Source organism: Fringilla coelebs (genome assembly GCF_963513975.1).
Source record: "Fringilla coelebs genome assembly, chromosome: 8".
In the NCBI taxonomy this organism is placed as follows: domain Eukaryota; kingdom Metazoa; phylum Chordata; class Aves; order Passeriformes; family Fringillidae; genus Fringilla; species Fringilla coelebs.
The window spans coordinates 25,341,085-25,357,444 of NC_140066.1; the positions used below are offsets into that span (position 1 = coordinate 25,341,085).

At 37.8% G+C, this 16,360-nt stretch overlaps 1 protein-coding gene across 1 annotated transcript in view; it reads left to right on the forward strand.

Moving 5' to 3' along the window:
• Positions 1-249: 249 nt before the first annotated feature.
• CFAP58 (cilia and flagella associated protein 58) overlaps positions 250-16,360 on the forward strand; it is a gene marked incomplete at both ends in the record, with an annotated part of 52,047 nt that continues 35,936 nt past the window's right edge. The window contains 8 exons of the mRNA XM_084210169.1: positions 250-258; positions 1,644-1,925; positions 6,757-6,893; positions 8,612-8,768; positions 10,810-11,004; positions 13,131-13,268; positions 15,366-15,525; positions 15,762-15,844. Of these exons, the coding sequence (XP_084066295.1) occupies positions 250-258; positions 1,644-1,925; positions 6,757-6,893; positions 8,612-8,768; positions 10,810-11,004; positions 13,131-13,268; positions 15,366-15,525; positions 15,762-15,844 (1,161 nt within the window). The remainder of the gene's footprint in view (positions 259-1,643; positions 1,926-6,756; positions 6,894-8,611; positions 8,769-10,809; positions 11,005-13,130; positions 13,269-15,365; positions 15,526-15,761; positions 15,845-16,360) is intronic.

Here is a 16,360-nt window from a genome sequence, read left to right on the forward strand (position 1 = left end):
CAGCCGCCGCCGTTGCTACGAGACCGCAGCGGAGTTTGGCTGCGAGCGGCGGCCTCGGCACCGCCGCGGGCCCGGGCCGCCACCGCCCCGGCACCGGCACCCCCCCTGCCCTTGCCCCTGCCCCTGCCCGCGGCACCGGCACCGCCCCAGCACCGGCACCGCCACCCGTGCCGGCACCGGCACTGACACCGACACCGACACCGACACCGACCCTCTGCACCGAGCCCGCCACCTCTCCCCGACGGCAGCATGGCTGAGGTAACCCGTAACCTGCCCTTCCCTTCCCTTCCTGTCCCTGGACGGACGAAGGCAGCACCTCAGGATAAGCCCAACAACATCACCCGTGTATCATCTGTAGCTATATACCACGTTTATGTGTCACATGTGTGAGCAAAGCTCAGTTAGGTCCTGTGCTGAAAGTAGGAGCAATCTTGTACCCAGCCAGTAGTACCTCTTAAATTTTAGGAGTGGCTGCTACATATAAGATCGTGGGTGTAATTCCCAGCCTACCTCCCCCCTCATTACTGCTCATCTTTTAACTCTATTTACAATCACAAGCATGAACAACATCAAGACTGAACTACCTGAAGGGAGCCTACAAGAGAGCTGGAGAAGGACTTTTCACAAGAGCATGTAGTGGGGACAGGACAGGACAGGACAGAAGGGATAAGATTCAAACTGAGAGTAGGTTTAGATTACGTATTAGGAGAAAATTCTTTACTGTGAGGGTAGTGAGAAACTGGCACAGTTTGCTCAGAGAAATTGCAGATGGCCCATCCCTGGAAGTGTTCAAGGCCAGGTTGTATGGAGCTCTGAGCAGCATGCTCTAGTGGAAGGTCCATGGCAGAGAGTTGGAATGAGATGATCTTAAAGCCCTTCCAACCCAAATCATTTTGTGATTCTGTGCTTTGGAGGGGAGGTTGAAATGAGAAGAAAGCTGTGAGTCCCAGAGCAGTTTGAAGGAGGGATGCACTAAGTTTCAGCTCACAGCTCAGATTGTTCTTTGATGCTGGCAGGAGCATGAGCTGCAGCATTAAAGTTGCCCTTGAGGTCTTCCTGCTGACAGGAGAGCAGCTTCCCTATCCTAGTGAGAGCACTTCAGAGGTGCATTTGCAAGGATTTGGCATCAGAACTGAGCTAGATGAAAAATGTCTTCTGCGTTAGGTTTAACAGCAGCATTTCCCACAGAGGGAGGACTGGATTGTGTTGGCATTATTGGAGCTTCGAGACGTGCTTGTCTGCATGTCTCTGGCACTGTCTGGGTAGAAATCATAAACTAATCAGACTTTAGAGGGTAGAGAACTGGGCAGAATTAGGGCTAAAATACTGGGTTTCCTCAGTGGTTGATGCATTATTCAAACACTATCACAATTATGGTATTTTATAGTCTTTAAAGCAGTTGTGGGACTCAATTATAAGAACTCTGGCTGGTAAAGCACAAGTTATTTCAGTAAAATTGGGGGAAATGTGTTTGAAAAATAGCCTACAACATGCATATTATATGCTAGCAAAAGAACTGTTATTACACAAAATTTTGTCATGACTTCTTAGTAGCTGTTATGCACTCAGTATATTACTTTTTTGTATTCTGGGGTCATAAGTGAGATGTTGAATTCTTCCTGTTTGTTGATTATTTCACTCAGGAAGAGTCTGACAAACCATATCTAGAAGAAAATGCCTTTGAAGCGCTGGAAAAAGAGTCCCAAGAATTCATCAGTGTACTGAGTAGAGATGAAGCTTTGGAAAAATTCCGTGTTGAATATGAGAAGCTTCTTGCTATTATGAAGAAGTCTCGTGAAAATGAAAAGCATCTCATGGAGAAATGCAGGAAGCTGAGTGCTGAGCTTGTGGAGAAGTCATCCAAAGTAGCTGTGCTCACCAAACTCAGTTATGATGATGGGGAAACTATATCATCATTGAAGTCGGTAAAGTTTTGAATAGAATGAAGTATGATCTGAAATTGTTAATGAAAAACATGGTAATAAGAAAAGCACCTGAAAGAACACTTGATTTTATGTAGAGAACTAGCTGGAGAACTAAGCATAGAGCTGGTATCTCCAGTTGTTTAACCTCTGCTTTGCTTTGTTTGCTCAGCCTGGTATCTTTACAGGTTTCAGTAAATTTCTGTGTTTATTTGCACTAAACCAACTCCATCAGCTTTCAAGTACTTACTAATAGTTTTTGTTTACACTGTAAAATGGCACATTTCAAACATAATGTACTGTTTTTGATTCATTATAACTTTTGAAGGATTGCTTGGATGTTAACTATTGCCAGAACATAAAAAAACCCTACTTTTTTTTGCAGTATGGATTTTAGGCCAGGGAAGTGACAACTTATATAAATAAATGTTTCACAGTTCTTTTGAAAAGAAATCCTATATAGCATTTCAGTGTGATTTCACCAATTTACTCTGATGCGTTGTTTGTTATTATTGATTTAAACTCTGTCAAATCAAAGTGCTTGGCTCACTAAAACAGTTGATGTTTTTAGGCTTACAGTGAATTTTCACTGTCAGAAACCTAAAGCTGCCAAGTGATCATAAGACTGTATGTGGAACTTCTACATTCTGATGGTTTAAAAACTTAGCTTTGTGATACCTAGATAGGCTTTAATTTAGCACTTATTTGGGAAACCTCCATGCCTTACAATAAAGTGTTTTGTTCCAGTAAAATAAAGTCAGTGTAGCAATCCAGAGTGATTTTTGAGCACTACAGAAATAGAAGTTCTTTGAAATGGAGCTTCTTGTCCTTAGAATTATGAAGAAAATACATTCAGAGTAAATATAAATAGCAGCACTGTCATCCCACGGCTGCAGCTTGCAAACCCGTGGTACTGCCCAAAGCCTCTTCAAGGAAGAGGAAAAGCATGGAAAATCATGTTGATTTTCACTGCTGCTAGTCAAAACTTGGTAGATGAACATCAGGAACCATGATGATCCTTACAATTTCCTTTTTGCTATCACATGGCAATACTCTGTGGATGAACGGTGGGAGAGGTGGTCCTTCAAGAACTCTTGGTAATGTCATAAAACTGAGGAGTGGAAATGTTGGGAAAATAAGAGCCTTTCCAATTTCAGCAGCTAATTTTAAGCTCAAGCAGGGTGTGACTGAACCATACTGCCTAATATTGAACCCATTAAGTGATTTTCTAGTGAAAAAGCTGCTTAACGGTATGATCCTGCTGGAAATGATGTGCAATGCACAATATGGGACATTTCATTTCTAGTGGTGTGCTCTGAGTCAAGTATACAGCTGATACTTTTTAAGTTTGATTATGACAATTAACCCTCTTAAAGGTTCAAGAATTATTTGGATATTGTTCAAAATGTTAATGTCTTGTTTGAGGTTTTGCTTGGTAAACCCTTTAAATTCCTTATTATTCTTCTTTCTGAAGCAAAGTTCTATAAGTGTTGTAGTATTTCACTACAATTTTGTTAACATTCAAACAATGTGTTTCCCATGTATCCAAGCTAAGTGTTGAAGGAAGTTCAAATGCTAAAGTAGCCAAGATGAAATTCTTCAGTGCTATATTAAACAAACAATCTGTCCCACAGTTTAATTGTTTATAAACCATAAAAGAATCCTGATGGGGCTGTTCTTGTAAAAATGGAACCGTTGGTGTAAAAATGGAATAGTTGCTCCAAATTAAGGCCCTACATCTTGGTGACTTGATGGGTCATTAGGGTAATAAAAATTGCGGAAGAAAAATTTTTCTCCATGTGAAGCCTGTTTGTAATCAGTAGAGTTTGTTTTGGTCAGGGGTTAAGCACACAGATCAGTGGCTGGTGGGAGGTGGGTCAGTGATAATCCATAGCTGTTAACTGTCAGGTGGCAGTTAAAGGATCTGTTTTGTAGTTTTAATAAACTAGACACAACAATTTGCCGTTTACAGTAATATCAAAGGAGCAAAGGGCCAAGCTAATAATGAAGGTAATTCAATTCTGTTTTTCATGGCTAGGGACACTGATCCACGAGTCTGCACTGGAAGAACTCTAGAAGAGGAATTTATAGGAGCTTGTAGTTCTCTGCTTGAAATTACCAAATTTTCATTTCCAGGCATATCAATCCAATATGATAAGAAAACATTTCATTAATTCTCAGTTTCTAAGCAATGAAACTGATGTGATCTTTTGGGGTGTTTATGAATGAAAGCAAAGTAAAGCAGTCACACTTCATAAGTTCTGCTTCACAAGTTCCAGTGTTCAGTACTTCAATGATTTTTGAATTTTTCTAACAGCAAACATCCAGTGTACTTCCTTTAATTATGCAGCAGACTGCCAAGCATTACCTACCTATCTTGTACTGCAATCACCCCGTGTTGCTGACACACTGCAGTCTTTCACACTGAACAATGTGAATGTTTTTTCTATGAAGACTTCCATCATCAAAATTTTGCTCCTTTTTATTTCTGAAAATAACGGATCTATTGATCCACTCTTACAGCAGAAGACTCAACCGAGGAGCAGCTACAATGAAGCTCAGTTTTGCTGATGCTGAAGTCTGTAGAAAATTATTTAGATTTTCCTTATTAGTGCAGCATCACCCGTGTCTTCTTACTTTTTTGATAAAATTTGGTATTATCAATGCAAATTCAATACAGAAGTTTTTACAGGCCAAAGATAAAGTTCAAAAAGCACAGCTTAGGGTGACCTGAAATCAGTGCTTATCTGAATGGTCTCATTGACTTCAAGAGATCACTTTTGCAAAAACTCATCAGGAAAAAAGACTCTCTGAAGCCACTAAAACCTTTCAGAAGCTTATTGATTTTATTCCCCAAAACTCCAATCGTAATGATTTAATTCACCAATTTTAATCACAGTCTAAGCAGCCAGCAGGAAGCTCTGATGTAAGTAATCAGCTTTAATCTTATTTTCAATTTGCATTTTTCTAGAGAAAGGGTCGTTTCCTCTTACTGGTTGACAAATCTGAAACATGTTTATTTACAGTTATATTTTATGCTTTTCTGCTAGTCAAGATGATACACTGTGTCTTTGTGCCATTATTTCAGCCCAACATGCATTTATTTAAATATCAGAATTTAGCATCTTTGTGTGAGATATTAATGAATTAAAAACTTATAATTTATTAGATAATGCTTAATGCTTTATGAATGATCATTGCTGCATTGAATGGAAATTAGAACTCAAAGTGTATGACATAAAAATTGATTTTATATGTAAAACTGTTTAAAAATGCTTGATACATAAGTGAAAAAGCACATTTTTCAGGCTAAATTTTGAACTAAGTAATTTATTAAGTAATGAAAATACTGTTTGTAGGTAGTGAGTTTAATTGACTGTAATTTCAGAATTTCTGAGCAAAGAAAGCCCATTGTTTACCTCTTTATTAGTATGTGTGGAAAAATAGGAAGAACAAAAATTCCTGATCCTTATGTTCCAGATGGTTTCTCAAATTTGGATATGCTGAGCTAGTTGAATAAATAAAATGGAAATGTATTCCCTCTGCAGTTTGAAGAGGCTACAGATGTTATACTTTGTGTTATCTTTCAGCAAAATCTGGTAGCCTGTTACTTCTGCTAGTTCTATAGTTTGAATTTTTAATTTAGGCAGTAAACAGCAAAATATTATATATATTTGATTTTTAAGGGTTCCATAAGTATGTTAACAATATAGCATAGAACAGCTGTCATAATTTAGAGTTTAACATTAAATAGGGTGTTTGTTTTTTAGGAACAAACAGAGGTGTCAATTACTATAAAGAATTTCTGTAAACAATTTGATATAAATTAAATTATTTTCTTCCTTGTGGAGATGGCTTCTAAAGGAGTTTTATCCTGCCCTAATTTCATATGATACAAGTCGGAGTTGAAATATTATGGCCTTATATAATGATGCTTCTATTTGGCTTTCCTTGGGGAGACCCTAGAGCTAATGTAGAACTGCACAGCCACACTTGGGGTCTAAATCTGTACAAGTTCATGAAATCCAGAACTCTGCTGGAGCCAGCTGAGAAAAGAGCATCATGCTGTGATTTGAAGCTCAGGGACTTCTAGTGTGAAAGTAGTATCTTCATCATTTACTGAGACTTCAGGAACTTTCCTTCCAGTCCAGTCACTTGCTGAATTTATACTTTTTTTTAGCACAGGATTCCAGAAATGGTAGGAGCTTTATTTGACCCTAACAAGGAATAAACCTTGATTTTGAATCAGATCATAAGGATCTGATTCAAGGGAGAGAGATGCAGAGGAAGTTATAAAATGAAGTGAATCCTCCTGCCTTATCCTGTTTGTGGGTATCAAACCCTAGGCTTGTGAGAAGCACAGAAATCTGTCATTTAAGTAACTCCATGTGCTAAAATTTGGCATAAGAATTGAGCCGTGTCAAAAAAACTAGTTAAAATCAAATTACACTAAGTCCTCACAGATGAAAAGGAACAAAGAGGAAGAAAAGTTGAGTGACATCTTTTTCTCATCCAAATTGAACTGGATGCTCATTGTCCTAATAGGAATTTTACAGACATGAGTTATTTAAGTAGATGATACCTTTGTGGGCACGGAATTGCCAGTAAATTTTTACTGATTTTGGTTGTACTCATATTATCAAAGCCTCACAGAGTCCATGCCCTCATCCAAAACAAAAGATACCAAGTGAAGGGGACTGTTGTGAATCTAATCATGAAAAGGCACAAAAATCTATTTTCTCAACTAAGTAAAGTGCAAAGCAATTAATTTCTAATTTGTGGTTATTTTTAAACACAATTTAATTTATGTAATTATTTTCCATTTCATTCCTAGGAGCTTGAAAGGGCCTGGAAAATGGTGGATAAAGCCCATGAAAGGGAACAGAAAACGAAGGAAACAATTGATTCGCTGAAAACAGAAATTTCACACTTAAATAATTTAATGAAGGAAAGAGCTGGACAGGATTACAAGTAAGTTTCCTCAAGGAGAGGGAAAGCCTGATCTGATTTTTCTATCATTCTACACCTTGTTTAGCCATGTAGGGAGAGTGGAAAACATAGATCTTTTCTGTCTTTTACTTTTCTCATGAAGACATATTTATTTTTCTGTATATTTATGCAGTGAACAAGTGCAGAATCAGACTCTGACTGAGTTCATTCGCTATTGGATTAAGCTAGAAGATCAAATAAAATGAATCCTATGCACTTTCTCAGTATGTGTCATATTGTTTTATCTGACAAACTCTTCAGCATACTTTGAGAATAGGATCCTGTCAACATTTTTACATTTCACAGCAGCAAGGTCAAGTAGATAAATCAGGAAGGCAGGACACTTGATTTCTCTTCTGTTTCTAGCTTTGTTATAAGGCTTTAACACTGTCTATGTTCTTGTTTGTATTTTATATACTTTCAAGATATGTTTCAGTTTTTTTAACCAAACACACATAGAGAGACCTAGTCTGAGATGGAGCCTCTAAGCCACTGCATTCTGCACATAATAATCATCCTCTGGAGCTGCCCAGAAGCTCTCCAGAACCTGTTTGTAGTATCAGGTCCTCAGAGACTGCTTATGCTGTAACATGAAGTTAATCTCAAAGATAAGATTAAGTATATTGACCTTATGGCCTGTGCACTTTCTACTGAAATTGCTGATGGTTCGCTTGCCTGATTATGGCTTGAAATTTTCACACTATTTAAGGTATTTATTTATAATATGCATGCCAGATATGTATGGGACATGCTTGTCTCTTCACTCTCTGTGTACCCAGGCTGCAAAAACAGGAGGCCTTCAGTGTGCTCAGGCACTTCCCCCTCCCAGGAATGTGCCAGCACATAAACCACCTGGGTCTACGACAAATCCTTCACCTTTTGTCCTTGACATGTTCTGGACCTGTTTAACAGCTTTCCTTGGATCTAAAACCTTGGTCATTCAGCCTCCCCCTAATATAACTCTCCTTAAAGTCTTCTCTCTCTAGCTGCTTTCTGCATTTTCCTGCAAGAGCCAGGAGCTGTTACTTTGCTAACACCTCACTCCTGTTTCCAGCTCTGCCCAGGCTGCGGAGACCTGCCAGTTTACAATTGCTTCTTGAAGTTCCCTCTGTATTGCACTCCAGTTCCATCCTTAAATACCCTGTCCAGTGATAAGCCCATGACACTAAGTAACTCTTTGCAGATTTGAAAACCCAATAATCTTTTAGAACAATTTGACTGCTTTTTAAGACTGAGCTTGAACCCACACTTGGACTTCCTTTCATATTGTAAATGTGTCAAAACAGAGTCAGTTTTTATTTTTACATCATGTGACTGTAAGACATAACCTAGTTAGGTGTCCAGTCAGGTGAGGTGCGGAGAGACAGGGTACAACAGTGTTACATTTTTGGTCCCTGACTAATTTTGCAGTGGGAATAGAAGAGGAAATTTTTTTGCCTGTTACCTTCTGGAAAATGGAAGGTTTATTCAGACTCATGAGGATGTGATACAACAAGAAAGAGTTTTGACTTGGCTGATGGTGACGCTATTCACAGTAGATAAAATAATATAATTCAGTGGACCAGCAGTCTTCATACAGAGGAGTTTAAAATGAAAAAAAATTTTTAAACTCCTCTTTCTCACAGAAGTCTTTGTCTGGCATAGGAGGAGGAACAGAAATGGCCTGTGATACTACTTGACTATTATTTCCTTGCTTCCAGTGTTGCGGATTTGCTAAGACTTCAAGAAGAGTTAACAGAAGAGCGAGACCAGCTGTTGTCAGAAGTTGTCGAGTTACGTCAAAGTCTCACTGAAATCACAGAGCAGCAGCAGGAAACAGAAAAGGCAAAAAATGAGGCAGAGCAATCCGTTTTGCAGGTCTGTACTGATCACCAGATGGTGATCTTAGGCTTTGCCCCGAGCCTTTCTCCACAGTTACAATTGATCTCCAGGGACTAGGATGCTACCACCTGTTTTTTGGCATCTTGAACATTTTCAGGAGTGCTCTGAGTGGACTCTGCTGTGAATGACTTTAATGTTTTTCTGTAGTTTTAGGCTATGTACTTTGAAAAGTGTATTGTCATGTACCAGCTGCTTCCATAGCTTCCCAATACCCCAATGAGGCCAAGGTTGTTTTTTGTGAATTGGAATCATCTTTAATGCTGAAGAAATGGGATGTTTTCTGTATTGTAAATCCTTATGCCTCAAAAGAGATACTTAGAACATAGATCTGGAATGGAGATTCTTGGTCCTTTGCTGTTGGCAGTGGTTGCCATATTTTGAGATACCATAATTTTAAAGAATGTATCAAAATCTGACTTAAAAATAATGAAGTCATTTTGTCTCCTCTTCTTTTTATGGGAAGCTTTTTCATGTTTCTTATTTTTTTCATTGTTAGGTACCTCCTACTTTCTTCTTTACTCTAATTCTGGTTTACTGTTTTTCCACTTAAATTTTTCACCACATAATTATTTGTAGAGAGCAGTCATACTCCATCTCAGCTTTACATGAAGTTAGGCTTTCTATTTTTCTGACCATCTGAGTAGACAGTTGTTTTTTGTGATCACTATGTATGGCTTTCTTTAAATGTATAGAGCAGCTAGAGATGGAGAAGGCTGAGGCTCAGTGGAATAGCCACTGAATAGAAGGTAGAAAAAGATAGAAGATGCCATACAGAACTCTGATATATCAAATATGTAAGCATAATAATGAGAAATGAAAGAATTAAAGTAGAATATAAACAGAGGCTGGAGCAAGACACCTGGAAAAAGGAAGAGTAGAAAATCACACTTAAAGAAGAGAGAAGAGGTAGAAGGAGCATTTGGCTTTCAGTTTTTTATAAATCACAAATAGGAAAGTAATGATCAGTCTAGGTTTCATGCACAGAAATTGTTTCTATTTATAAAGCAGATGACTGGTAATGTACAAGAAGAGAATATAAAATCTTTGTTTTTCTGACAGCATTGTGGGCATGAGAGAAATGAGTCAAAACTTGTTGAATCTTGGCAGCCGTAATCTTCTGATACTCACTTCATCAACCCTTAAATTTGCAGAATTGTTGCAGCATTTGTAATCACCTCCCATTCTTCCAGTATGAAATTATTCTTCACTTCAGACTGCTTAAATGACAATGTCTCTTTGAAGTTCCTGTTGAAGACCCTGTTAGTTCTGGAAACTTTTCATCTGTGGGCTCAGAGGGGGAGGAATCCTTAAGCAAAGAACATCTTTCAATTGCTGGTCCCTAGCTGAACCGAATATTTCCATATGGATCAGCCCCCTGTGTCTCCTCTCTGCTGATTCTGCTCCATCAAATTTTTGTGGAGGGAGAGAGCAAGAGTCACAAGACAGTCTATTAAATATAAGAAAGTTTTCCTCTTTCAGAGTTCCCACATAGGAACTTTGAGAGTAGAAAGATTGAGACCAGTTGAGAAAATGAGCGCTGGTCTGACATCTCTCTCTTTCCTTTAATATCAATGTAATAAGTGTGTCTGCTAGTCAGAGAGAATAATAAAAAGAAAAATCCTTGCAATACAGCATCAAGCCTCAATTAATTTTAATGCTGCATTCAGAAAGTACCACTTTGGAAGTAACTCATAACAGTAAAGATGCCCCTGCATCTCCAGAGGAATGCTTTTATGTTTGGACTGCATCAGACTGCACTTCTGTCTGATACAGTCCGGGTGAACTGTCTGGTGTTTAACAAATATTTGTCATCAATAAATAGGGACCTCATGCAAAATTTTTTGTTCAAGCATTAGAAAACACAATTACTTCTGAGAAGATCTGGCATACAGTGATGGTTGCAGTAATATAGAAGCTCTTGTTTTTAAAATCAAGCAGAATCAGAGAGGTGAGATAAATTGTTTTCCTGAGTAAAAGGCAGAAGAATTTAAAATTGTTTTCTTCTCTATTATTATAGCTTCAGCAAGAAATCCAGGTGTGTCAAAGCGAGGAATTACGAGAGGTACGAAAGAAGGAAAAAGTGGAGACTGAGCTGAAAGATCTTCTAGCTGAAATGGATAAGAAGCAAGCTGAGGTCCAGAAGTTACAGCAACAAATAGAGAATGACAAAGAGGAACAACTGAAAATAGAAAATAATCTTAAAGAGCAGAAGGTAGGGTACATGGCACACTGTATTTATCAGGTCTAAGATTAGAGTAAAATCTGTAATTAAGAAGAAAATGGATTTTTCTGAAAGGAGAGGGAGGGAGAGTAAGTAATTCAATTTTAATAAACACTTATTTTTATATAAATATTAATTTACTAATAAATAAGTATGTAAAGCTTGCTGACAGATTTCAGATAGATTTCTCACAGAAGTTGGTAGTGGATCACAGTGGTATTGTTCATCTTGAAAAATCACAGCAAATGAGACACAATCTGTGAAGAACATGGATGATCTATAGGAGCAGGAGACTGCCAGGTTGGACTTCTCACTATATTGCGAGCTTCGCCATTGATTGTGTCTAGTGGCATTGGTAAAATAATTTTACTTCCATCCCCTTCTTTCTTCTTTTTCACAATAAATTTTATCTGCCTCTCAAGCCTGTGAAAGGGCAAGGAACTGTCTTCATAAACCTTTTTGATTGATTTCCTCTTTCTGTTTCTAAAAACATTATCTGGACACGTCCTAACACAGTGTTCTGCAAGTGTGTGAATTTTCAGGTTTTCAGTCCATTTCCCCTGACTCTGAGAAACTCTCAGAGAAGCAATTTGAGTAAATGGCAGGGGAGATCTCATCACTGTAAACCAGTCCTACCTCAAGGAAAACTTTCTTGTGAGTTGTGTGTATCTTGTAAATTTATAACTTTTATAGCTTTTTCTTCCCTTCCGGTCCCTGAATTTGAGAACGTAGAGGTCTGTGCCAATTTTTGGTCAACAAAAAGTCTTACAAAAATACTAAACAAAGAGATACAGGGAAGACTTGAATAATTTTCTGAATATCACTGATTTGATGCAGCTTTTGAGGGCAGCTGCATCATCTGCCATGGCATTCACATTGTCTATACTGGTTCTGTTCCATTTTTCTTCCTTTTTATAGTCTCTTTCAGCCTTTAAAGTGTAGATTTTAGGGACATTCAATTATCCAAACTGTCCTGGAAACTAAGAGTTGACATGAAGTGCTGTGTGTGGGCTAATTAAGCAGGCTTCCTTGCCTGTGTTGGTTTGAAGGTGTCTGTGAATGCTTTAAATGGTCTTTTGCTTGAAGTCTGGCCAAAACACAGGCTATCCAACTCTGCAAGGGTCAGGGTAAGAATCTTAAAAAGAAGGTAAGAGAGCTATTGCAATTTCATCAGGTTATTGTCTCAGTTGAATTGTAGTTGTTGTGATGCCTGCTATTCTTTTATTCTTATTCTTATTTTATAAGAAATTTCTTATGAAATACCCTTTCTTGCATGACATTGAAAATGGTTTGATACAGCTGCTATAAGCTTTATCCCACCCCTGTCCAAGATTCAATAAAGGGTTGCCTGAAAAAGTGTTATCCTGACATTTGCAATATAAGAAGGAGTATTCCTTGTTTTTACACTAGGTTCTACTTCTCTTCCTTTGGTGTTTTTTAAAGGCACAATGTATAATGACTTCATCAGGAGTGAAAAATATGATGGTTGTTCTTTCCTCATTTATATATGTAATATCTGCAAGGAAATTTCCATCAAGCAGAAGATAAATCTAGTAGCTCCAGTATTGAAATATATGTTCTGTATAGAAACCACAAAACCACTATTCCATATGTTTGACTGAAGACAAATTAAAGAGCAGAATGCTTTCTCCTGGTCTCAGCAAACCATGTACCCAGAGAAATGTCATCAGCACATTAATGTAGGATGGTTGCTCATAAAACAGAGCTTCCCTGCCCTCTGCTGATTGAAGTGATTTGAATCTAATACTCATTTTCAGTAATTGTATGTAGCAAGCTGTATTATGTGATGGTTGCCAGATGCTTAACAAGAAGTAAAATATCTATTTACCACCTGCAATAAACACCTGCTAAGCTTCCAGAAAAAAAAAATTACATTGGATCTGTTGTTCATTAGACATTATGATTTCTCCATGTCATTATGACCATGTATCATATTTAGTAATATTAGTAGTTCCACCAACAGTGAAAGCTGGTTTTTAAGCAGATAACAATCTGCAGCAGCTTTTGTCTCCTGGGTAGCAGGAAGGCTTGATCTTCAGGTGTATATAGGTATTGTAATGAGATTTAGAAGAATTAATAGGATTGTTCTTTAACAGACCTTGAATGAAAAAGCTGGTAAGGAACTTGAGCAATTGAAGATGAAATATCAAAAGCTCTCACATGACAATGAGCAGCAGACTGCAATGCTTGATGATGTGATGAAGGACATCGTTCAGAAGACGGCACAACTGAAAGTAAGTTCCAGAAAGTGTATCCTACCAGCTGTATCATTCCATGAAATCTTACCACTTGGGACAGGGATTCAAGTTCAGGACTTCAGTTCTTGTCCTTCTAGTTCCCCACGGGTGGTTTTGGAGGAGACACGAGTAGTTTTTAGGAATAGATCTGGCTGATGCTGGATGCCATTCTCTCTATGGCATGCAGTCTCCAAACCTCTCATCTGACAATGCAGCACCTGTTCTCCTGGAGGAGTTTCATAAAACACATGCACCAAAATGTTCAACACACTGTTCATAAAGGATGGGTGGTCACAAACACGGGGTCTATTTTCAATCCTGAGATCTTCATATAAGAGGAATGATTGTTTTAGGATGATTAACGTGATTTGAATTTTGCCAAAATCAATTGAAATATGGTTATAAATGATAATAATGATGTCCTGGATAGTTTCCACTGCAGGGAATTACTTTCAACACTGAAATTTCTTCCCCCCCAGTATCAATTGAGAAAGTTAAATATAAATAACCAAGACAGTGTTTACTTTCAGATCTAAATTGTTTTGTTGCCTGACTTCACAATACTTCACAAGCATTTTATACAACTCAGAAGCAGATGAGTTTCTCTGAAGGAAGAATTAAAGGATTCCTGCATATTCTTTTTAGGGTGTTTTGAGACAATTGACAAAGGGTAATGTATAGATGTTGGATGCTATTATACTATTTACCATATCTTGCATTTTGTGTCACCATTGGGGTTTAAACACTAAACATTAGAAAATTCAGGTAGAAAATAATTATCTTCTTGAGTTTCATTGAGTATAACTAATTCACCAAAATAAACAGCTTTTTTGCTTGTAAGTCTGATAGAAACTAACCCCTGACAGATTAAAAGCTCAGTTCACAATTAATATGATATAGATTATTCTGATTTGGATCCTTAATGGAGGATAGGATAGGAGCTTTCTTTCTGTTGTATTTTATTAGGCAAGCTGAAGGCTGTTTTTCTTACTTATTTGAAAAACAAATAACTGTCTTTTCCAGGTTAACCAGTTTTATCATTACAAATGCCATAATTATTTAAAAGTTTACAAATATGACTTACATCTGGGACTTTGGAGTGTCAGAGGATTTTGATTCTATGATCTCATCCTAATTTCAGGAAAACTTGATGGAACTTTCAAACTCATGCTCAAGGACTTCTTTGAACAAAAAAAATAGAAGATACTGCCCAGTTAGCAGTTAAGCCAGCTGCTAAAGGTTAAGAAGAGCCCTAGTCATGATCTGGGGTGCAGTTTTTCTAGGGATTGTGCCTGCAATACCATCCTGCAGTGTGCTGGGCAGAGTGAATTGTCAAACTACTCTTAAGCCTCTTGAAGCTTATTGTCAGTGAGAACTGAGGAGATTCCCATTCTCCTAGAGGATGCTTCATAGCAGGATTCCCCTTCTCACAGAATCAGTATCTAAGGCTGTAAGTGAAACACTGTAGTCTGGGATGACTGTAAAACCTAGCAGTGGCACTGAATTATACAAAATTATACTTACTTGAAAGGAAAAAGACTGATTGCTGTTGTGATTATTGGTTATGTTTCCCAGTAACCAGTTATGCAGTATTTTGATTGATTATTTTTTCCTCTATTGTATAGCAAATGAGACAGACTCTGGATTTTGCTTTTTCTTTAAAGCCATAGGTTATAAAAGAGATGGGGATAATACATACCTGCTATTTAGGGACATGCAATCAGACCACACCACAGATATCTTTCTCATCACAATCACTGTGCCTAGTACTTCAAATGAAAATAGATCTGCCTGTTTTTAATCTACTGGACTAATTGGGTAGTGCTGTGTGAGGTTTGCAGCTTGATGTTCTTTGTTGATCATCTTCAGCCCTAAAGTGTAAGATTTGATTATCATTTTCATTTCCCAAGCTGGCTTTGGTTAAATGATTTTAAATATTTTTCAATTAGCTAATTATCTTTCTGTAGCTGACCCACAGCACTTACATGTTTTCTTCCTGAGTTTCATGGAGTAAGTATACACCAAATAAAAAACCATTTTCTTCCCTCTTTTTGTGGATGCTTTCTCTCCCCTTTCCTTGTTGCTATTCTGTAGGAGATAGAGGATGAAGCAGGTCATATGAGCCTTGAAATTTCAAAGCTGAGCAAAGTGAGAGATGTTCTCCAGAATAAGCTGCGTACTGCAGAGGAACAAAAAGTTGATGCAGAACACGAAAAAAACATGCTAAAAAATCAAATAATCAGACTGGAGAAAGGTAGGTGCCTAAGAGATAGGTGGATCTGTTTTATGAGTTCTTATAAGTTATTCTAGGTACCCAAACAAGCATTAGCATCAGCTAATACCTAGAGTTGTAAAACCTGTCCAAAACTACTTTAACTGGTTATGTTATGTCAAGGCTTTAAAAAAAGTCCACTAAATTGTGGACTTCTGCATTTTTAACAGCTGTACAATTTGAATACAGAATTCACTGTCTTTCCTCTTTTTGTCTAGAGTTGGAGACAGGCAAAAAGCAGGGAGATGCTGACAGGAGAGCCATAGATGGGCTTGTGAGGGAAAGGGATATGCTAAATCAGGTGAGTTTGCATTGGTCACAGCTTGAGAATGAAATGGCTGTAGCTTAAACATTCACAGCAACACAGAAATGTAGAATTCATAAGGTTAAGTTAAAGCCTTCAGATTTCCTTAAGCAGATGTACAAACTACTTTTTTGTGCACTGAAATAGTGTTATTATCCATAAAAACACAGAAGATTTCCAAGGTTTCATGTATAAACCATCAGGAAATTCAAACTGCAAACCCATTTTTTGGTATCCGAGGAGTTTGCTATATCTGTGTTTTTACACAGATCTTTTACTCTGTATCTTGTGAAGTTTGGTATCAATCTAGGCAAAGTGTTTGCTAGTAGAAGAACAACCAGACTGTTGATACACTGTGTAGCAGCTTGGCAGGTTGTTTGAGTAGTAATCCTTGCTTTTAGATCTGTTTCTCATACTGATTGTTTCCCATCAGCCCAAGATTCTTGTACTGCAGTGTAGCATCTCAGGTTTATGGGCAGTCCTGAAATGTTATCTGCTAAATTCAATGCTAAA